This window comes from Cetorhinus maximus, chromosome 22 (assembly GCF_964194155.1).
Source record: "Cetorhinus maximus chromosome 22, sCetMax3.hap1.1, whole genome shotgun sequence".
Lineage (NCBI taxonomy): Eukaryota > Metazoa > Chordata > Chondrichthyes > Lamniformes > Cetorhinidae > Cetorhinus > Cetorhinus maximus.
Genome location: NC_135900.1, coordinates 8,007,917 through 8,027,950, shown reverse-complemented (window position 1 = coordinate 8,027,950; position 20,034 = coordinate 8,007,917). Strand labels below are relative to the sequence as shown.

The 20,034-nt window shown below is 42.3% G+C and overlaps 1 protein-coding gene across 3 annotated transcripts in view; it reads right to left on the bottom strand.

Annotated features, from left to right (window-relative positions):
* LOC144696433 (uncharacterized) overlaps positions 1-17,811 on the bottom strand; it is a 28,987-nt gene extending 11,176 nt beyond the window's left edge. The window contains exons 1-10 of one of the 3 annotated variants that reach the window (XM_078567710.1): positions 17,642-17,811; positions 14,472-14,541; positions 13,805-13,950; positions 11,674-11,747; positions 11,453-11,561; positions 10,453-10,704; positions 7,190-7,486; positions 5,142-5,393; positions 3,343-3,582; positions 1,306-1,800 (exon numbers count right to left, since the gene is read on the bottom strand). In XM_078567710.1, coding sequence (XP_078423836.1) covers positions 1,628-1,800; positions 3,343-3,582; positions 5,142-5,393; positions 7,190-7,486; positions 10,453-10,704; positions 11,453-11,561; positions 11,674-11,747; positions 13,805-13,950; positions 14,472-14,541; positions 17,642-17,717 — 1,689 coding nt within the window. In that variant the 5' untranslated portion in view covers positions 17,718-17,811 and the 3' untranslated portion in view covers positions 1,306-1,627. Of the gene's footprint in view, positions 1-1,305; positions 1,801-3,342; positions 3,583-5,141; positions 5,394-7,189; positions 7,487-10,452; positions 10,705-11,452; positions 11,562-11,673; positions 11,748-13,804; positions 13,951-14,471; positions 14,542-17,641 lie in introns of those variants that run through there. The other 2 variants (XM_078567711.1, XM_078567712.1) reach the window with 2 other exon arrangements.
* Positions 17,812-20,034: the final 2,223 nt, after the last annotated feature.

Below are 20,034 nucleotides of genomic sequence, written 5' to 3'. Positions count from 1 at the left end.
ACTAATCCCCTTACCCTTGTCCCACCCCCAAAACCTAACTAAATTGAACTAGGAGAGGTCAGGGATCATGCTCACCAACCCAGGGTTCTTTAACAGTTTGAAATCCAGCCAGGTGAGCCGGTTGCAGTTTTGGGGTACGCTCTTTGTGTCCTCTGGGGCCTGCCGTCCCCACGCGGTCCTGGTCTGTGGAATCTACGAAGGTTCTTCAGTTGAGTGGAGGACGCGGTTGTGGGTGGTCGATCTTCGTGGAGGGCTATGGTTGCGGCCTTGTCGTCTTCAGTTGAGCCTGCCACCCCGTGCCCCTTGCCGTGATGTTGCCTGCGCGCCTGCAAACCTCCAGATCTCCTTGCTTAAACTCTGTTTCAACCGTTTCAAAACTGGCCACCCTCCTGCTAGCTGGTTTAGCTCTCTCTCCTTCGTAACTGACTGGCCGGTTATACTGTCTTTCAAATTTCTTATCGGAATCCAAATCAAGGTTAGTTCTTGGTTTGATTTTGGTGGGCTTCGCCCGGTGATTGTTGCTCGTTTTTAATGGGCTCGCATGATGTTCATCATTGTCTTCCTGCCCCCGTAACTAGGTTTGAACTGAAAGCCATTGTATGTGTGGAGTATTGATGGGTTCGCATAATTGCATTGATTGTGACTTCCTGCCTTAGAAGTTAGTAGCAATTATTTATGCAAGATTTTGATGGGCTTTAGTTTCGTGTTGATTGTTTTAAAGGGAAGAATGCGTATTGTCTCCTCTCGTCTGGTTTCAGGCAAAAAAAAAACACTGCACTCAACAAGCCCGGGCATGTCCAGTTCCAGGCCTTCATGAGCCTAGCCTCCTGTCTGCAGGGTTTTACACTTAACTCAGCAGTTCTAAAAGTCCAAAAATCATATCCTTGTTGATGATATGAAAAATGTGGGAATTTTGAGAACCCTTCAATGGGAGGAGATGGATGGGTCAGAGTGCTTCACGTGTACCTCACACTTAAAGCAGCAATCTGTACCTTTCAATGTCTCCGTTCATTTTCTACACCCTCGCCCTAAATTTAAAATTTGTATAATGTATATATATCTCAATAAAATCTTTCCAAGCTCCTTGAAACATAGAAGGGAATGGTCAGGTTCTAATTCATTCTCCAGATACAAATAACTCTCTTCAAAAGACTGGTTATAGAACAACACAATAAAAAAAGGGAAGCCATACAATCCATTGTAACTGTGCCAGCTTTTTAAAAGAACTATTCAAATTATGGACCCATTCCCCTCATCGCCCCACTCTTCTTCTCCCAGCAAGTTTTTATTTTTCAAGTATTTATTCAATTCCCTTTTGAAAGTTACTATTGAATCTGCTTCCACCGCCCTTTCAAAAAAAAGTTTTCCTTCATCTCCACCCTTCTGGTTCTTTTGTCAATCACCTTAAATCTGTGCCCTCTGACCTTTCTGCCACTGGGAGCAGATTCTCCATATTGACTATCACAACCCTTCATATAATTTTGAGGGTCTATTGAATCCTCCCTTCTCTGCTCCAAGGGGACCATACCCAATTTCTTCAATCTCATCTCACCACATAACTAAAGCCCCTCATTCATCCTAGTAAATCTATTTTGCTCCCGCTCCAAGGTCTCGCCATGTTTAGTGCTCATTTAAATCTTACCTTGGATTTGGCGATGGATGCCAGTTTTATATATGCTCTTGAAGTTGGATCACTCATATAATCGGAAAACTTCCACGGAAGGTAAATGGGTATGTGTAATTTTTCTGGCAGCGCTATAACGTGCCTATGATCAGGGGGTGGACGTTCTATAGGACAACCTAAAGAATTCAAAAAGGAGCCAAAACTTACTAATTTGTTAAAATGCAGACAATCCAACCCAGCACATTTGTGCTAGTTTGCTCAAGAATTTTAATTTCTTTCCATCTCCTGACCCTATGTCAGGTGATAACAGAATCATTATAGCACAGAAAGAGGTCAATCAGCCCATTTGAGTCCATGCCGGCTCTCTGTAGAGCAATCCAGTCAGTCCCATTCGCCCTGCTCTATCCCTGTAGCCATGCAAGTATATTTCTTTCATATGTCCATCCAGTTTCCTCTTGAAATCATTCATGGTGTCCACTTCCACACCCCCTCATGGGCAGCGAGTTCCCGATCATTACCTCCTCACCCCTTGCATCTCTTGCCCAAAACTTTAAATCTGTGTCTCTTAGTCTGGGAAATATTTGCACAGAAAAAAAGCTGTTTTCTTTAATTCGTTCATGGGATGTGGGATTTGCTGGCCAGCATTTATTACCCATCCCTAGTTGCCCCATAGTTCAGAGGGCATTTAAGAGTCAGGAGTCACATTTAGGCCTGACTAGATAAGGATAGCAGATTCCCTTCCCTAAAGAACATTAGTGAACCAGATGGGTTTTCACAGCAATGGTTTCATGATCATTATACTTTTAATTCCAGATTTTTATTGAATTCAAATTCCACTATCTGCTGTGGTGGGATTCGAACTCAGCTTCCCCAGAGGATTACCCTGGGTCTAGTCCAGCGACAATACCACTGTGCTATCGCCTCCCCCAATGTATTAGTAGGCTATTGAATTATAGGAACCATCACAGACCAAACCAGTGCTGTCCTTGTGGCATCCTCTTGCGGCAAAGCTATACATGTCAAGAAGTCTGTTAGGTGGGTAGGAAAGAGCCATTTGTGGGATCTTGCTGTGCTCAAATTGGCTGCTTTTTCTTACATAACAACAGGGATAGCACTTCAAAAAAAAAGTAATTCATTGGCTGTAAAGCACGTTGGGATGTCCTGAGGTAATATAAATGGTTCCGGGGATGAGGGATTTGCAGTTATTTGGATAGACTGGAGAAGCTGGGGTTGTTCTCAAGGAGTAGGAGAAGGCCAGAGGAGGAGTTTTGATAGAGGCGTTTAAAATAGTGAAGGGTTTAGACAGGGTAAATGAAGAGAAGCTCGTTATCATTGGCTGAAGGGTCGATCACCAGAAGGCGGAGATTTAAAGGTGGTGATTGGCAGAGGATGATGTGGAGAAATTTATTTATGTAGCAAGTGGTTATGTTTTGGAATACTCTGCTCAAGAGGATTGTGGAAGCAGATTAAATAGTCCTCCCTGAAGGAAATTGGATAAAATACTTGGAAAGAACATTTCAGGGATAAGGAGAGAAGGAGGGGCACTAACTGGATTGTCCTTGAGAGAGCTGGTACAGAACGGATGGGTTGAATGGCCTCATTCAGTGCTGCACTATTCTTTGATTCCATAATTCTAGGAGTGCATTTTTTCCTTCCAGATACCAGTTAAAGTGATTTCCACACCATGGATTTGAAGTTTTGCAGTTGTGTTAGAATACCTGTGAACTCCGCCCTGGTGACAGCTTTACTCCTCCAGCGTCCACAGGCTGCTTCAAACACGTATCGATATTTAGTGCAGGTGTTCAAACCCAACGCTCGGTAATAATTCTTCCTGGTGAAAGCCATTACTCTGTTGTCGATACGGATATGAATCCCATGAAATACTGGTGGGGAATTCCAGGAGAAAAAGCCTCCGTCAACAGTGTGCTGGTAGGACAGGTTAGTGATTACCTCTGGCGCTGGCAAGGCAGAAACAATTAAATCAATCAAAGTCCCATAATATAGTCAAGTTCTAGAAGACCAATAACCCATTTATCCTGAATTAATTCTCTCTACTTGACAGAAGTAACACTATTCCTCTACTATAGTGTATTGAAAATTGCATTGTGCATTTTTGTCCATTTGAGGCTGCCATACACACATTTACCAGCAGAGGGAGTCGGTTAGGAAGAGAGTGAATAAAGGATCCATGTTTAATAATTGCTCGTGCAATTCTAATTCCAAATGCATCTAGCTGAACATACAACTGTTTCCATCCCAAGAATTAACATTCACCAGCATTATCTGGGTTGAACCCAACTCACTCATTGGACGGAGGGTCCAACGCAATTCCCCAGTGACCAGGAATCCACCCTCACATACCCTTGGGCCTATTGAGGCCCTCAGGTGGCCAATAAACCGCTACTTAAGGGACTCATTCTGCCTCTGCCCTATTCTATCCAAAGTGGGGAAAAGGCGGAGGCAGGATGGGGCAGTCCGGCAGCGTCCACTGCAAGGGCTGCCGATGGGCAGGAAGGGAGTATACCTCATTTTGGGGTCCTCTGTGCCCAGAGGCACACCCCAACCTCGACGAGATCATACCCCACCTTTAACCCTCCCCTCGGCAACTAAAACACAGACCCCCCCACTCCCCTCACTGGGGTGTGCCAGGCAGGCCCATCCAAAATCCCCAGACTTACCTGAAGTTCAAGATCCATGACATTTCCTCGGGGTCTGGCTGGAGGCCCAGCCGTGGCCATCTGGTGTTGCTGGGATGACAGAGCTGTCAGCCAATCAGATTGGCCGGCAGCTCTCTAAAGTCAGACTTCCTCCCAGATGAGTGTGGAAACAATTCACTCAAATAATTAAGGCTGCTTCTAGCGTATCATCACTGCAGGACAGCCGGGTTTCTAGACAGCACAGTGCCAATGGACTTATCTTTTGGCTTGGGGTGGGGGTGTGGTATGAAGTTAGATAATCTGTTCCCCCACAAAATCCAACCTATGGTGTCCAGTGTCTCTGTGGCTGAGAGAACAAGCACAAATCCTGGACTCGTCTATGCTGCAGGTTCACAGACACAAATCGTCTCAGGCGGTGTTGCATAAATAAGATGTCATTAGATTGCCGGCCTGTTGCGCACTGTTTCCAACGTTCAGTTCCACTGCACTCAGTATGGCTGCGTATTCCAGCCAGTCACGTATCAACCCAAAACAAACTGCTGCCCTCAATAAGTTGTACGTAAATGTAGGGCTGACAACTGCCAGCACCAGGACCATTTCTGTCAGGGTGCAGCAAAGGATGAGATTAGCCTGGGCTGCACCCCAAGTTTTCCTACACGCTTTTGAGAGTCTCACACTTTGAAAAAGGTACTTCACTGACTGTAGAGTGTGCTTCAGGACATCCTGAGGTCATAAAAGGCACTATGTCAATGCACGTTTACTTTACTGTAGTGCTAATGACAAGAGTCCAACATGAAAAACACAGCAGAAGTGATGAACTGGTGTGTTCTTGAACAAATATAAAAAAACAAGGCACCCACCTGTTGCCACGGTGATTGTTCTCATGTCTGCCACTGCACCAGTCCCACAAACCGCCTTCAGTGTTAATGTCTCCAGGGTACAAGGTTTGAGGCCAGTTGAAACGTACTCTGTCTGTTTCTGGGCACGATGCAGGGTTCCATTTTTGTAGATGTAGAAGAGGATTTTTGCTGGATCGCCCGTCACTGACCAGGACACAGTGTAGCCATCAGTGGAACCAGCTGTCTGAGTAACTTTGACAAACTTCACTGGAGCTGCGTGCAGTGAGTGATGGAATTATTAAAAGAAAAAAAAGTTAAAGTATTGATGCAGGAGTTGTGTGAGATTAAAACTCAGCACCAAGCACTTGTGTTGAAAAGGAGAGAGAAACTTGTAATTATGGAATGCCTTTCACAATCTCACTTTTCCCCAAAGTGATTTACAGTCAATGAAGCATTCTCAAAGTGTAGTCCTTACTGTAACATAGGGAAACAGTGCAGGGAAATTGTGCACAGCAAGATCCAATGATGAGCAATGTGGTAATAGATAATCCCTTTAACTGCTGTTGGTTGAGGAATAAATATTGGTCAGGACCCAAGGCCAAATGGCCCTCCTCATCCGCAAACAGTTTTGTGGAATCTTTTATATTCACCCGAAAGGCCAAATGGGCCTCGGGTAAATGCCTCATCTAAAAGATAGCATCTTCAACAGCGCAGCACTCCCTCAGTGCTGCAGCAGGTGCGTCGACCAAGATTTTTGTGCTCAAATCTCCGAGTGGAGTTTGAACCCAAAATTTTGCAAGTGATACCCACTGAGCTACAGGTTTCTAGAGCACAAAAATATAATAAAGGTTGTTCAGTCTATCCATGTCCTGCTTCAAAGCCAATCTATAGGTTTTTAAAAAATTATAAATGCTTTTCCTCAATTCATCTCTTTTCCTTGCCTAAAGAGGAATTGGTGCGATTATCCTGTGAATGCTCCATGATCAGTATTTAATGCACCAGGAAGCCGTTAATTCCACGAGGAAATTATTCCAAGTGTGACAAGTGAAACTTTGCATCAAAACATCCCATTGTTTGTTTTGAACCGCACCTCAGTGTTGGTTAGTTCAATCTCATTTACACATATTGGACATAAAATCAAAACAGCTGGATTAATGAGAATTATTGAGGGGAGTTCTGAATAAAATGACAGGAATTAGGCAAATTATATATAGTGGCCAACATAATAATTCTCATTAATTCAACTGTTTTTTATAATGTTGGCCTTTATATATAATTTGCCTAATTCCTGTCATTTTATTCAGAACTCCTTTCAATAATTATCATTAATTCAGCTGTTGTTTATTATGTTGGTCACTATATATAATTTGCCTAATTCCTGTCATTTTATTCAGAACCCCCCCTCAATAATTCTCATTATAAAAAATGAGCTGAATTAATGAGAATTATTGAGGGGGGTTCTGAATAAAATGACAGGAATTAGGCAAATTATATATAGTGGCCAACATTATATTAAAAAAAAATCCCCAAAGTTATTTGTTCAAATGAAGACGCAAGCATGTTACATTTAATCTTTACCCATTAACTTTGTTACACCTCACCTTGTTGGCAACATTTGTGTAATCAGGAAGGCTTGAATTATCAAATTGTACTGTAGATGAACAGTCATAATTTGAATGTATTATTGGGATGATTCATGAATTTTGGGAAATGTTCTTAAATTGACATCTCTTAAATGCCGAATTGTGAGATGTAAACTTAAGTTATGGACAGGAAGGGGAAGGTGGTCAGAGCATCAGGTGTTCCAGGACCTTCCGTCAAAAAGTTACAAGTCATAGTTAGCAGTTAGAAGGCGTGCCTAGGGTGCAAAGCTGATTGGCTCAATTTGTTGTGGTGGAACCAGGAACACTCTTCCCATTAGTCAACCGTTGCAAATGCGTGGTTGTTAGTTGTGTTGGTACAGGTGGACATACGCAGGCTAAAATGAGGCAAAAGAGGAGAGACAGAGGTCGAGATCTATAGCTTTTGACTCGACCCACATTTTCAAGGTACACCACTGATCAGCTTACCTGTATTGGCCACCACAAAGATCTCCGCACTTTTCTTCACCTCAGCTGCTTCACACACAGTCACGAGAGAAATATTCACCTTCTGGCAAGATGGCAACCCATCAATAAGAAATGACGTCCTACTTTGTATCAAACTGTAAGACTGAAGTAATGGATTGATGACTTCTCCCTTCTGCCCAAGCAAGTGGACATCTAGTTGGAACCAGTCTAAGCTTCCCAAGGCTGGCTTGTCCCAGTAAACAGTAACACTATTAGCACTCGAAGTTATTATGGTCAGGTTGCTAGGCGGCATGGGATCTACACGAGAAAGAAATTTCATTAAAACATTAATGCAAAGCATCGATTTGGGGCATTCAATATTGCATTTGGAGTTGCATTAGGTTTAGATCAGAATTTTTTTTTTTTTTTTATTCATTCACGGGATGTGGGCTTTGCTGGCTGGGCCAGTATTTATTGTCCATCCTGAGCTGCCTTCTTGAACTGCTGCAGTCCATGTGGTGTAGGTACACCCACAGTGCTGTTAGGAAGTTCCAGGATTTTGACCCAGCGACAGTGAAGGAACGGCGATATATTTCCAAGTCAGAATGGTGAGTGACGTGGAGGGGAACTTGCAGGTGGTGGTGTTCCCATCTATCTGCTGCCCTTGTCCTTCTAGGTGGTAGTGGTTGTGGATTTGGAAGGTGCTGTCGAAGGAGCCTTGGTGAATTTCTGCAATGCATCTTGTAGATGATACACACACTGCTGCTACTGTGTGTATTTCTGCAGTGCATCTTGTAGATGGTACACACACTGCTGCTACTGTGTGTATTTCTGCAGTGCATCTTGTAGATGGTGGACACACTGCTGCTGCTGAGGGAGTTAATGTGGTCATAAGGTCAGCATTTAAATCTTGTTTCATTCAACTCTTCAGGCAACAATTACACTCCAATGGAAAGCAAACTCCAACAAAACATGGAAGATGAGAGGGACTTTTATTGGACTGGAAACCTTGCATGCCAAATTCAAAAAATGCAACATTTTGCCAAAACATTTGTGGCGAATCTGGGTCGATTCTTTGCTTTGATCAGGCGTGCGTTCCTTGAAATAACATCTGGGTTACGTGGTTGGTCTCCCAGTGCTGATCTGCGAAACAATCAATGACTGCTACATTGCTTTTCAGGCAGACTCAAGGATCACCTCAGGTACTCAAATTCCAGCACATAGAGCAACTTAGAAGAAGCTTATATTCACTTCTGGCTGTGGACTGACTCTGGACTGCAAAAAGGCTGCCATCTTCCTTCTCAAGCAGTTTGTCCTCCTTCTCAAAGAGCAACAAAAACCCACTTTTGAAACACAGTTCCAGGCATTCAGAGCCATAAGCTACCATGAGATCCCTTTTGTACACAGTCCACCAGGGTCAAGAGGTTCCCAGCTTCTTTAAAACTGCTTAATTACCTTTTCTTGTAAATGGATGCATTTCTTGGAAGATAGAGTTCTTGCATTAACCCTTTAAAGAACAGAGTGTTAAAAACAAACTCTTCCAGAATGTTCTTAGTCCTTGAAGATTAACATTTTCTATAATTAAAGTGTTCATGACATCTGAAATTTGGGTTCTGATTGGCATGTTAGGATCACATCTTCTCTGAATCGGCTGTAACTCCTATGTAAATAACATGTAACCAGTTGAAATTCAATGCCTGGTTATCACAATATCACGGCATGGAAGTAGCTGCAAATTGGCCAGAGGTGAAAAAAATGTGCTCAGGTCATTGGTGAGATATAAAAAAATTTATACTAGTACAGTGGAAGATTCTGAGCTTTGGTATAAATCAAACCGTGGATGTTCATGGCACAAAATAGGCCATTCAGCCCATTGCTATTGCATATTTTATCTCTCAGAAACTAGTGTCATCGTTGCACAGTTTCAAGTGTGCAACAGGTTTTGTTCACAGTGCTTTTAAAATGTCTGCTCCATGCTTCGTTTACTTTTCTCTGGGTCCACACCCATGCTTAACCAATCAAGCGCAGTGAGCATTAATAGTAAACAGACTCTCATAATTAAACACAAAGCAATTGAACACCACAATTACAGTCTGTCAACCCTTTTCTAGAGCAGACACTAATCCCATTCTCTTCCCCCATGCCTCTGGATGGTACATTGTTGGGAAAGACCACAAAATAGATACTTTGCTTCTTGATGTCCAGCTGCTAGTTTCTAATCCTGTGCCACTGAGAATCTGTCAATTTGTAGAGATAATTTTTCAGAAATTTGTGTCTGGTAGAGCGATGACCTTTTGTTCACCACCAGTGTTGCAGCTAGTCATCTACTTATTTTCAGTTGAAATCAATATTAGAAAATACATTAATGAGCCTGCTTAAAAAGTTACTGATTTGACTGGAATAATATTCAATTTCACCGAAAAGGAGGAAGTCTGGAAGATAATCGGTACTGAAGGATCGCTTCACTGATGCTTAGAATGTAGATACCATATACCAGGAATGGATTAAAAATCTTTGTCTGTTTGTGCAGAACAATTAAATGGAGGGATGTTTCTGTCTAGATGGGAGAAGACATCTGTCCCAGCTGTGATTCCAATACCATGATCAGACAACATGGAAATCCTGAGTTCAGGGTTAGCATAGTCTACCATGAGTAACTGGCCAATTTGGGAGCTGCAGACAAAACAAGGCAGTGGATTTTGGAATTCTACAAGCCATGTGGGCCACGCAGAGGGAAACTGGGTCTCACAACACTAGGGTGGACATCTAGGGTTCACAGATACACAGGTCTCTGGAGATTCTCATTTCTGATAAAATCGCTAGAGAACTTAGTCACTTCACACCCTTAATCTGAATAAATCCTAATAAAGTATGACAAATATTACCATCTATCAATCTGTCTGAAATATTATATTCTGAAGGTTTAATCACTCAGTCTAATTCTCTTCTATCTAGTTTGGTACAAACGTCACTCATGCAATTAAGTAAACTTTGTTTGCCAAGTTATTAGACTAAACTCTAAAATTGTGCATGATGTTGCCCATGGTTTGTCTGAATGCATGTTTATGGATGGTGGCAAAGTTGGGAGGGAAGTTTCAGAAACTTTGCTCCACAGGACCACCCAGTGGCTAGAGCCTGAAACAAAGTGTGACAGTTGACATGGTAAAATTGTTGACCTAACTTTAAAATGGTACCGTAGTGACACAACAGGTTTGTGGGCAAGAAGTGCAAGATTTTTTAAACATGTAGATAACTGGAAAGTTCATCAAGAACGAGTACACTACCTGTTTTGGTCGCAGCACAGATATCATGTTGTCCTGCAATATTCAAACATGCCATGTAGCGTTTACATGGCATTAGGCCTGTGGTTTCATGGTTCTGGTCTTGAACAATCACCTGAGATAAGTTGTTGCCATCCTCATCAGACAATAGAAGGGTGCAAAGAGAATCCTTCAGGAAACAGTCTCTGAAATCCCAGGAGAGACTCAGAGAAGTGTTAACTGTACTGATCTTCAAGGGGAATTGATTGGCAAGAACTGTTAAGATTGAATCAATTTTAATGGTTAGTTTTAATGGTCAGCAAAAAAACAAACTACAGGACATTTTCTCCTTGAAACAGCCATAAACAAATTTGACAGATGCTGGAACGTCAGATTTAAATCGCAAACATATTTATATATTTCAAAAAGGTTTTGATAAAAAGTTCATTAAGCTAAAACATTAACTGTTTCTCTCTCCACACATGCTGCTGACCTGAAGGCTTTCAAGTATTTTCTGTACTTATTTTACATTTCCAGCATCCACAATGTTTTTCTTTTAAAAAGAGTCGCTTGGGTAGTACAGAATGTGAATCTTGCTGAGAAGAGAGACATGTTGCTGAAGCTTTTAATCTTGTGCACTCATCCGGACAAATGCAAGAATGCCAAGTTTCAAACGATCAGTCAAGCTCGTAATGTGGCTCATTTAGGCTTGCTAGAAGTGACATACATCCATACCCAGGGATCCCTTCTCTGCAAACAGGAGGAATATGTTCAAGCCCTGCACCTTTTTTGAATTGGGAGCTTGGGGAGCCTATAGAGCCCCCGTCACTTTCTCTATGGAAACACCTTGCCAATCAGAGTCAAATTGCCAACCAATCAGCAGCCTCTTCCCCTGTAGTATAAGTTGTGATCTTTTGAAATTTGGCATTCTTGCATTTGTCCTGATGAGTGCAAGATGAAAAACTTTGACAACATGTCTCTCTTTTCAGCTTTTAAAGATTTTAAGGAAAAGTATATACCGCACCTAATGCCAGAGCTACACCATCTGCCTCGGAGAAGTAAAGCAGTTCTCCCTGACAGCCCAGTCTAACGTTCTTTTGGAACTGGAAACTTAGTTTAGTGTCTTCCATTTTCTAGAAAGAAAAGAAAGGCAGCATTGATCGCAAGTCATTAAAGCCTGGATTAAAGTGAGAAACCCATCTCATACGATCCAACTCCCAATACATTCAAAAGCTTACCACTTACCAAGTTAGCTGTATGCATGAGGGCCATTTCTGCACCACTTCCATTTAAGGACGCCACTTGTAGGTGTGGAGGACCTCAATGTCATTACAAAAAAGGAAAAAAATACATTTATTTGCAAAATTTTTATTAAAAGAAACTGCAGCTTTGACATGGCTATGTCTAATCATTTTTGCACTTAGATTATGTTGATAGAGTGATACAAGGCAGCAGCACGGTGGCGCAGTGGTTAGCGCTGCCGCCTCACAGCTCCAGGGACCCAGGTTCAATCCTGACCTCTGGTGGTCTGTCTTTGTGGAGTTTGCATGTCCTCCCAGTGTCTGAGAGAGTTTCCACCAGGTGCTTCGGTTTCCTCCCACCATTCAAAGATGTACACGTTAGGTGGATTAGCTACAGTAAAGTGTCCCACTGTGTGCACCCTGTGATTGATTGGGGTCCAATCCTGGGTGCACCCTGCCTAGCACCCATTGCCTGTTAGGCTAGGCTCCGACTCCCCGCAACCCTGAATTGGATGAAGTGGTTGTGAGAGCGTGATACAAGGAAGGCTCATGTGGATCATAAAGACCAGCATAGAGCAGTTGGGCTGAATGGCCCATTTCTGTGCTGTAGATTCTATACAATCCCATTCCTTAAAATTATCCACCATGTTTCAGGAAAGAACCAAATTATTTTCCTTCAGTTCATGCCAGGAAATGGATACAGGCTCAAGAAAGTGTCTTCTAATCATTTAGAGATTGCCTCATCCCAACTTCAGGATGTCCCAGAAGGATTCACAGCCAGTTTTAAAGTACACCCCAGCCATTTAAAGCAGGAATGATGGGGTTAACACAATTTTCCCATGACACTGCTGTGGGTAGTAAACCCAAAAGAGCAAAATAGCCGACATCTTTAATTAAAAACAGGAAAGCTCCGCTTAGCAACTGCCTAATTGTTGACGGTGACACCCAGAATCTTGTCACTGAGGTAATTACACTTTAACGAGCTGGTTGAAACTGCTCAAAGGTCTGATCTTTGCTCGAAATCAGTAGAACATTTTAAAAATTATGGGCGAAATACTTAGTGAACTGCTTGAAACAGTCAATGCACCAAATACTTAGAAGCGATGCTTTGCTAAAAAGTGACTCCTATGATAAATGGTTAGCTCAGTTTGTCCAATGTAGGTAATTACCTGTGATACCCACAGCTCGTCAGTGGTGGGACTTTACCAACATTGTCAAACACAGCAGCCAATGCCCAGAAAAAGTTCCACAAAACAGCAAATCAGATGAAGGACCTCAGGACTGTACAAATCTCAATGATAGAAAGGTGGCACTGTACATGCAATTGGCTGCTGTAAACTTGGGCTCAAAAAATGTTGCTGTCCAACTCCTAACTCACACCAAGTCCCAATCACCTATCATCCATGCATCTGCTGATCTACATTGCTTCCAGGTCCAGCAATGCTCCACTTAAACTTCTCACCTTGGCTTTCAAATCCCTCCCATGATCTCTGGCTTTCACCTCTAATTTCCCCCAGCCCTTAAACACTTAAGAAATCTCTGCACTCCTCTAATTCTGGCCTCCTGTGCATCATTACCCCACCATTGGCAGCCGTGCCTCCAGTTATCAAGGCCCCATGCAAGCTTGGAGCTCTCACCCTAAACTTCGTCTCTCTCTCCTCCCTCCGTCTCTTCCTTTAAGGTGCTTCTTTAAACCTACCTCTTTCTCCAACATTTTGATCACCCATCCCAATAGCTCAGGAGGCTTGATAACACTCCTGTGAAGAACCTTGGGATGTGCTACTACAGTATAGTGCTATACAAATGCAAGTTGTTGTTGTCAACCAAAATCATGGGGAAAAATTTCCTGTTTATGGTCTTGGGTGCTGTTGGCCGTCTGGAAGAAAACTGGGCAGGGAGGATTGCAGCCCAGTGATGGCAGCTATCCAATGTCCCATCCATTCATTGTAAATGGATGGAAGATTCGACAGGCACGGTTACTGGACCACAATACGCTTTGCATGATTTTCCTCTATGCACCCATACGCAAGTGACCCCAAGGCACAGGCAAAGCAAGCCATTATTTATTAGCAAAGCACAGGCTGTTCAGAGCAGGGAAAACTTTGAAGAAAGCAGCATTATCAATATTCACATACACATGGTGTAGATCCTCCAAGTAGACGACTTGTTCCCTTGTGAATACCGGAGGGTGTGCTGTGTCCTCGGCTCCAGAAACCAAGAGCCAGATTTTCTTACTCTTTCAGCCTCAAGAACGTTGTTGCTGTTTAAATAAAGCTTTCTACTGGAACCACAAAGCAAAGAAACATTTTTACCAAACAACAAGAGCAACACCAGTTGGTCAAAACAATTACTGAATTTCTGGGGAAAAGTTGGGATATCAGCAAAGCCAGCATTTATTGCCCCCCCCACCCCCTGAGAAGGTGGTGGTGACCCTCCATGAACCGCTGACGTCCCCTGAAGTTGCTCCCACAGTGCTGTTAGGAGGGGAGTTCCAGGAGTTTGACCCACGACAGTGGAGAAACAGTGATAAATGGTGAAATAGTACCAAGTCAGAAATAGGAATAAAGTTTGAACCTCATTGGGCTAGCCAGAGTTCGCATGGTAATTAAATTAGGTCTAATACACATTACAATCATTCTTTTAGTAAAGATCTTTAGAATAAATTGGCACATTACATCTTCTGAATCATCTGATGACTTGATAACCTAATTGTTGCTGCCATGCAGTTTCATGGACACTTGATTCCTGGAGGTCTCCATCTGTTTCAATCTACTGATGTAGATCATCCTCTGATATATTTACCTCTCAGACGTTACATTTGATGTAATTTCCCAGCAAAGTGAGATAACACCACAGGTTTCTGATTCGGTCCCTTTAAAAAAGACAAAAAAAGTACTTTTATAAAAGGGCATTTATTTTGCAGCATCCAACAAATAAAACATTGAAGATAGGTTTTCTCAGTTTGTGTGTTTGAAAAGGCAGTTACTTCAAAAAGTTACTACAGTAACAATTACTGTAGTATCGGGTCTGGTATACACAGGGTTAATGTGGGACTGGGTACAGTACTGCCCACACATCAATATAAGGCGGCACATGACCCAGACCTAGGGTCAGTGTTGTGTTGAGCAGAGACATGTTAAGGCTGAGACATGGAGATAGCTCCTTACCTGTATCCTTTACTGTGTATGTGTACATAGTTGCAAGTAGTACAAGTAATAAAGACTTGCTGTTAACATATAGAAGATTATGAAGACTTCCTTAAGACATGTTCTGTAACCATCATCATTACAACAGTTACCATTCTCAGCTCTAGAATGCAAGACATTTGATAAAGTTCCTGAAAGGAGGCTTATTTTCTTATCTGTGAAGCTCCGCCAGATTTCTTCTTGATAAAAGGCACCTACACGAATGCAAGGCAGGCACATGGTCCAAGAGGAAATGTAACAGATTGGATAAGAAACAAATACTAGAGCTTTCAACTTCAGGGAGATGCAAAACAGGGGAGAGCATGTCAGGCATCTGGCATACACTCTCAACCCATGTCAGCAACAAAAATCACAGGGCATGTAACAGATCCACTACCACCCATTTTACACCCACACTCAAGCTGAAGACTGCATCCCAAAGGGTTAGGGGAAATAGGTGGCACACAAATTGCAGAAGGATTGGAAGTGGTACACTCCAGGAGTCACTGCTGGATCTATTTGTTCTGTACACAGATACGACATTTGAAGTTGAGTAAGGAGAGCACAATACCAAAAAAGTAGCCATAAAAGTAGGAGGCTTGGCGAACAGAGGGAGGGCTGTAAAATACTTCAGAAAGAGATGAGTTGGTGGAATGGGCAAACAGGTGGCAGAGGGGGAAGATGGTGTAGTGGTAATGTCACTGGACTAATAATCTAGAGGCCCAGTACAATTGCCCTGGGGACATGGGTACAAATCCCACCAATGGCAGCAAGTGGAATGTAAATTCAGTTAATAAAATCTGGAATTGAAAGCTAGTTATGGTAACCATGACAACTATCATCAATTGGTGTTACAAACCTATCTAGTTCATTAATAATTAGGAAAGGAAATCTGCCATCCTTACCTGGTCTGGCCTACATGTGACTCCAGACACAGCAATGTGGTTGACTCTTAACTACCCTCTGGAATGGCCGAACAAGCTACTCGGTTCAAGGGTAATTAAGGACAGGCAATAAATGCTGGCCTTGCCAATGACATCCACACCTCAATAATATTAAATTGCATTTTTAAAATTGAACAAGCATTGAGGGGTGGTGGTGGTAGAGGGTAGAGATGGAGGGGGGAAATATATGTTGGGCAGAAAGCAAGGATTTGGGAGTATAAACTTAATGGAAAGATAGCAAGTAGTGTGGAGTACAGAGAATCCCAGGGTGCCAGCATATTTACTTGGAAGTGCATATGTGTAGGTATATATACAGCCAATAGTATTTTGGGGTTCTATAAACAGGAGCATAGAAATTATGATAAACTTGTAGAAGGCGATAGTTTTGCCATAACTAGAGAGAACCTATGTCCAGTGTATGGCATCCCAAGAGTGCAGAGGCCATCCAGAATATGTAGCATAAATCCAGTGACTATGAGATGAAAAAACAGGGTATGAGGAGACCATCAAGGCACAGGGACTATTCTACCAGGAACAACATTTTTTTTATATAATTAAGGCATGGTTAGGATTTTAACTGCACTGCCTGGCAGGGTGAAGGATACATATTCAATAGTAGCTTTCAAAAAGGAATCAGATAAATACTTAAGAAAAAAATAATTGCAGTGTTATGCAAAAAAAAAGCGGAGACTAACTGGGTTGCACTTCAAAATAGCAGGTGCAGGCTCGATGGGCTGAACGGCCTCCTGTTATGCTGTAATTTTCTATGATGAGATTTAATAGATTATTTTAAACCATGAAAGATTTTCATAGTTTTCCCCCCAGTTTCCTACTTTTATTCTGGGCTCAACAACAGTTATCAATTTCAAATCATCAGTAATAGGAGCAAGGATATATTAGGAAAATTTCTTTCTTTACACAGGGGGTTGTTGAATCGGAGAGTGTTCTCATGGGGCCGGGGGGGGTGGGTGGTGAGAAAGAGAGAAGGGGGAAAACTGGGAAATAAAGATACTGGTCCGAAATGGTGGTGTTTACCTTAAAAACGGGACAGCAGTGAAACCTGGGAGAGTCATTTTTAAATAAACTTAAGTCATTTAAAGAGCTTCCAACATAAAATTCAGCAGTTTCACAATACTCCGTCAGAGGGAGTTCCTCCCATTCCGACAAGAATATACTTGCAAAGGTGTGAACATTCATTCAATTCATGTGTGTTGTTTTGACTCATTCATTGGATTCTGATAGGTGATCATTCCTTGTTGAGTTAGCCATACAAAAGGTGTGAGATAACTTGTTGGTATTACTTGGTTGTGTAACCAATAGAAGATTCGGGGTAAATTTAGGATTTAAAAATATTTCAGAGGCAACGAAAGGGGGGAAAAAAGTCACAAGTTCGGCCCTCGGACGATGCAAATGTAAATTCTCCTGTTTAAACCGATTCCGTTTGCCGATCTGAAATCTCAGCTTCATTTCTGGGAAATTGCTGCCCTCAGTCGCGTTTAAGTATAACCACAAAATCCAGAAGGTGAAAACCCGAAACCGAAAGTAGTTAATTTAATTGAGGCTGCAGGCGCACACTGAACTCCGTGACCGTTCAAGAGGCACCGCTTGGGGGGCTAACACAGTGTCTGCCATACACATTGTGTGATTGTACTGGCAATTTGTCCAGAATGGGAAGAGACAAAAAAACAGGTAGGACCTCTCAGGGCCATTTCACACTAAAATCTCTGCTTTTACAGGAATTCTAACGTTGCACAAGAAACCAATCCACAGTTCGGAGAAAGTAGCCATTGAATCAATGAGTTTGACCGGAGTCGTTGGCAGTATCCAGACGGTAACTATTTACCTCTAGGTTCCTGGACTCCTTTTAACGCGACTGCAGAGAAAAACAGCGCCAGGGTCACACCACTGGTGTACAGCATTCTGCTCAGCGACTCTTCCCACACCGGGCCTCGAGCAATAAGTAGAACTCATTAACCATCATTTCACTTTAGCAGCTCGACTTACACCTTGCAAGGCAATTGGGAGGGTGGAAGCAAGGCTGTAAATGATCATCAAGCTTCCCTCCAAGAATGTCATTTTAATTTGAGACCTAAATTCTCTTCAGTCTGTAACGCCCTTTTCAAAAGGGGAACTTAGTTCCTCTTAATTGACAAAGCTTCTGATCGAATGAAAAATGGGCAGATCACATCCAGTCCAGCTGACTCCCATTAATCACTAATAATCCTACAAATAGAATGAATGAAAACTCGGTTATGGCTCAGATCTGTAGTATTGTAATATTTAAAGGGTCATTACCTTCACTGAAAAGGTAATCTGGGTTCACAACTTTGGTGTTATATTTCCCACCAGATGAGTTTTCAACTACGTATTTGTGTCATTACTAAAACCATCTCATTCTATTGCCATAGTGTCACCTAACTCCTCATCTGCTATTGAAACCCTTATCCATACTTTAGTTACCTCCAGATGACTATTGCATACACTCCTGGCTGGCCTCCCATGGTCTGGCTGCCTTAAACTCAAGCACATCCAAAGCTCTGCTGCTTGTGTCCTAACTCTCACCAAGTCCCCATCACCATCACCCTGACCTTACTAACCTGCTTTGTTTAAGCAATGCCTCGATTTTTAAAACATCCTTGATTTCAAATCTAGTGTTACCAGAAAACTGTGATATACGATTCTCTATTCATTCAGCTAAGTCTTTGGTAAATATACAGAAAAACTGAGGCTGCTGTCTTCTGGCTAATATTAACCCCTCAGTTGACAACACTAAAACGCATTGGGCACTTTGGATTCTGAAGTAACAAGATCGGGATGGGATGAAGCAACAGGGGCTCTTTGAATTCCAATAAGCCAGCTGGTGAAGGATAGAACTGGAGCCAATCTTTACACACTTTATGTTTATTTATACATTTACACATTAAAAGCACACATTTATTAATCCCAAATGCCACAGTGTTACTCTATGTCTATTTATAGGAAGCTCAGGTGAATGTGTCTGTCCTCACTATTTAGCAAATCAAGGTAAAATTTTAACCAATCTGTTCCGCATACTATTGAAGTGCAAGTACTGTCTAGAACTGCACAGCTAAGCAAGTTCATGACTAACACATTCATCACAGAACTAAAACTCTTTGTGACCAGTATAACCTGTTTGGATTCATCACTATCTTCATCTTATTCCTCAGAATTCTCTGTGTCATGCGTCATTTTGAAGACCCTGTCTCTCCGCTTTGGGCAGTTCATTACACAATTATACTTTGAATTACATCTGAGGCACCTATTAACTGTTCCTTGGGTATTCCTGGGATTCATTTCCCTATTTTTGCAGCTCCAATTCTGCCTTCTGCCGTAATAGCCAGATCTGCTAGAGGTGCTTTCATCCTCATTTTGCTTGTCTTTAACATTTCCAATGTACTGATGCATGCATCCAGTAACTGGACCATTTTGAAATCTGACAATCATTGAATCCTCTATAATTTGTGTCACCATGAAATGTCCCATTTGTTCCAGGAGGAATGCATTACAAGCACACATCTCCGAACCCAACAACTACAGTTTTAGTCTGAGCCTATTTATACCTCTTTTGATCCAACCAGAGGGTTGCCAATAAAGAGGAACTAAGTGCCCTTTGAAAGGGGCACCACTAATATACTGTTACAAAAAAGCCAGAAACTGTAAAGGAGACTTAGCCAATCAAATTAAGGTGAGATTTCTGGGGTGCCACTATGGTCAATAGTACTGGCAGACACCGCTTGCACCCTAACCAGGGGCACATGGGTGTGGACAGATGAGTCAGGAAGTAGGGCTGAATGACCTTTTCAACTCTCACTGCATGGACTTGTTAAGGCCACCTTGGCTAGGCCCAGGAGCAGTTCCACGAGAAAATCCTCCAATCTGTCTGCTCCCCTCTGCATTGGGTAAGGAGGAGTGTGTGATTGAAGTTCAGCCAGAAATTGAGGAGTATCTCTCTTCAGATTATCAGAGCTGCAACCACTTAATTTGAAAGATGTGTAACACAGACTTCCTGTTCCATCTGTAGGGGGTCGAGTGAATGTCCAGTTAATTTCCACCACCTGCATACAATTAAATACAATTAACAGAGTGGGAGCTGTAATAAAACTGCGAGAGTAGGAGTTGTGATAACCCAATCCTAACCCTGAACACTAATACTAACCCTAAAACCTAACTAGCCCTAAACTTCTCTCACCAATTGCAACCCTAACTTGAATCCAA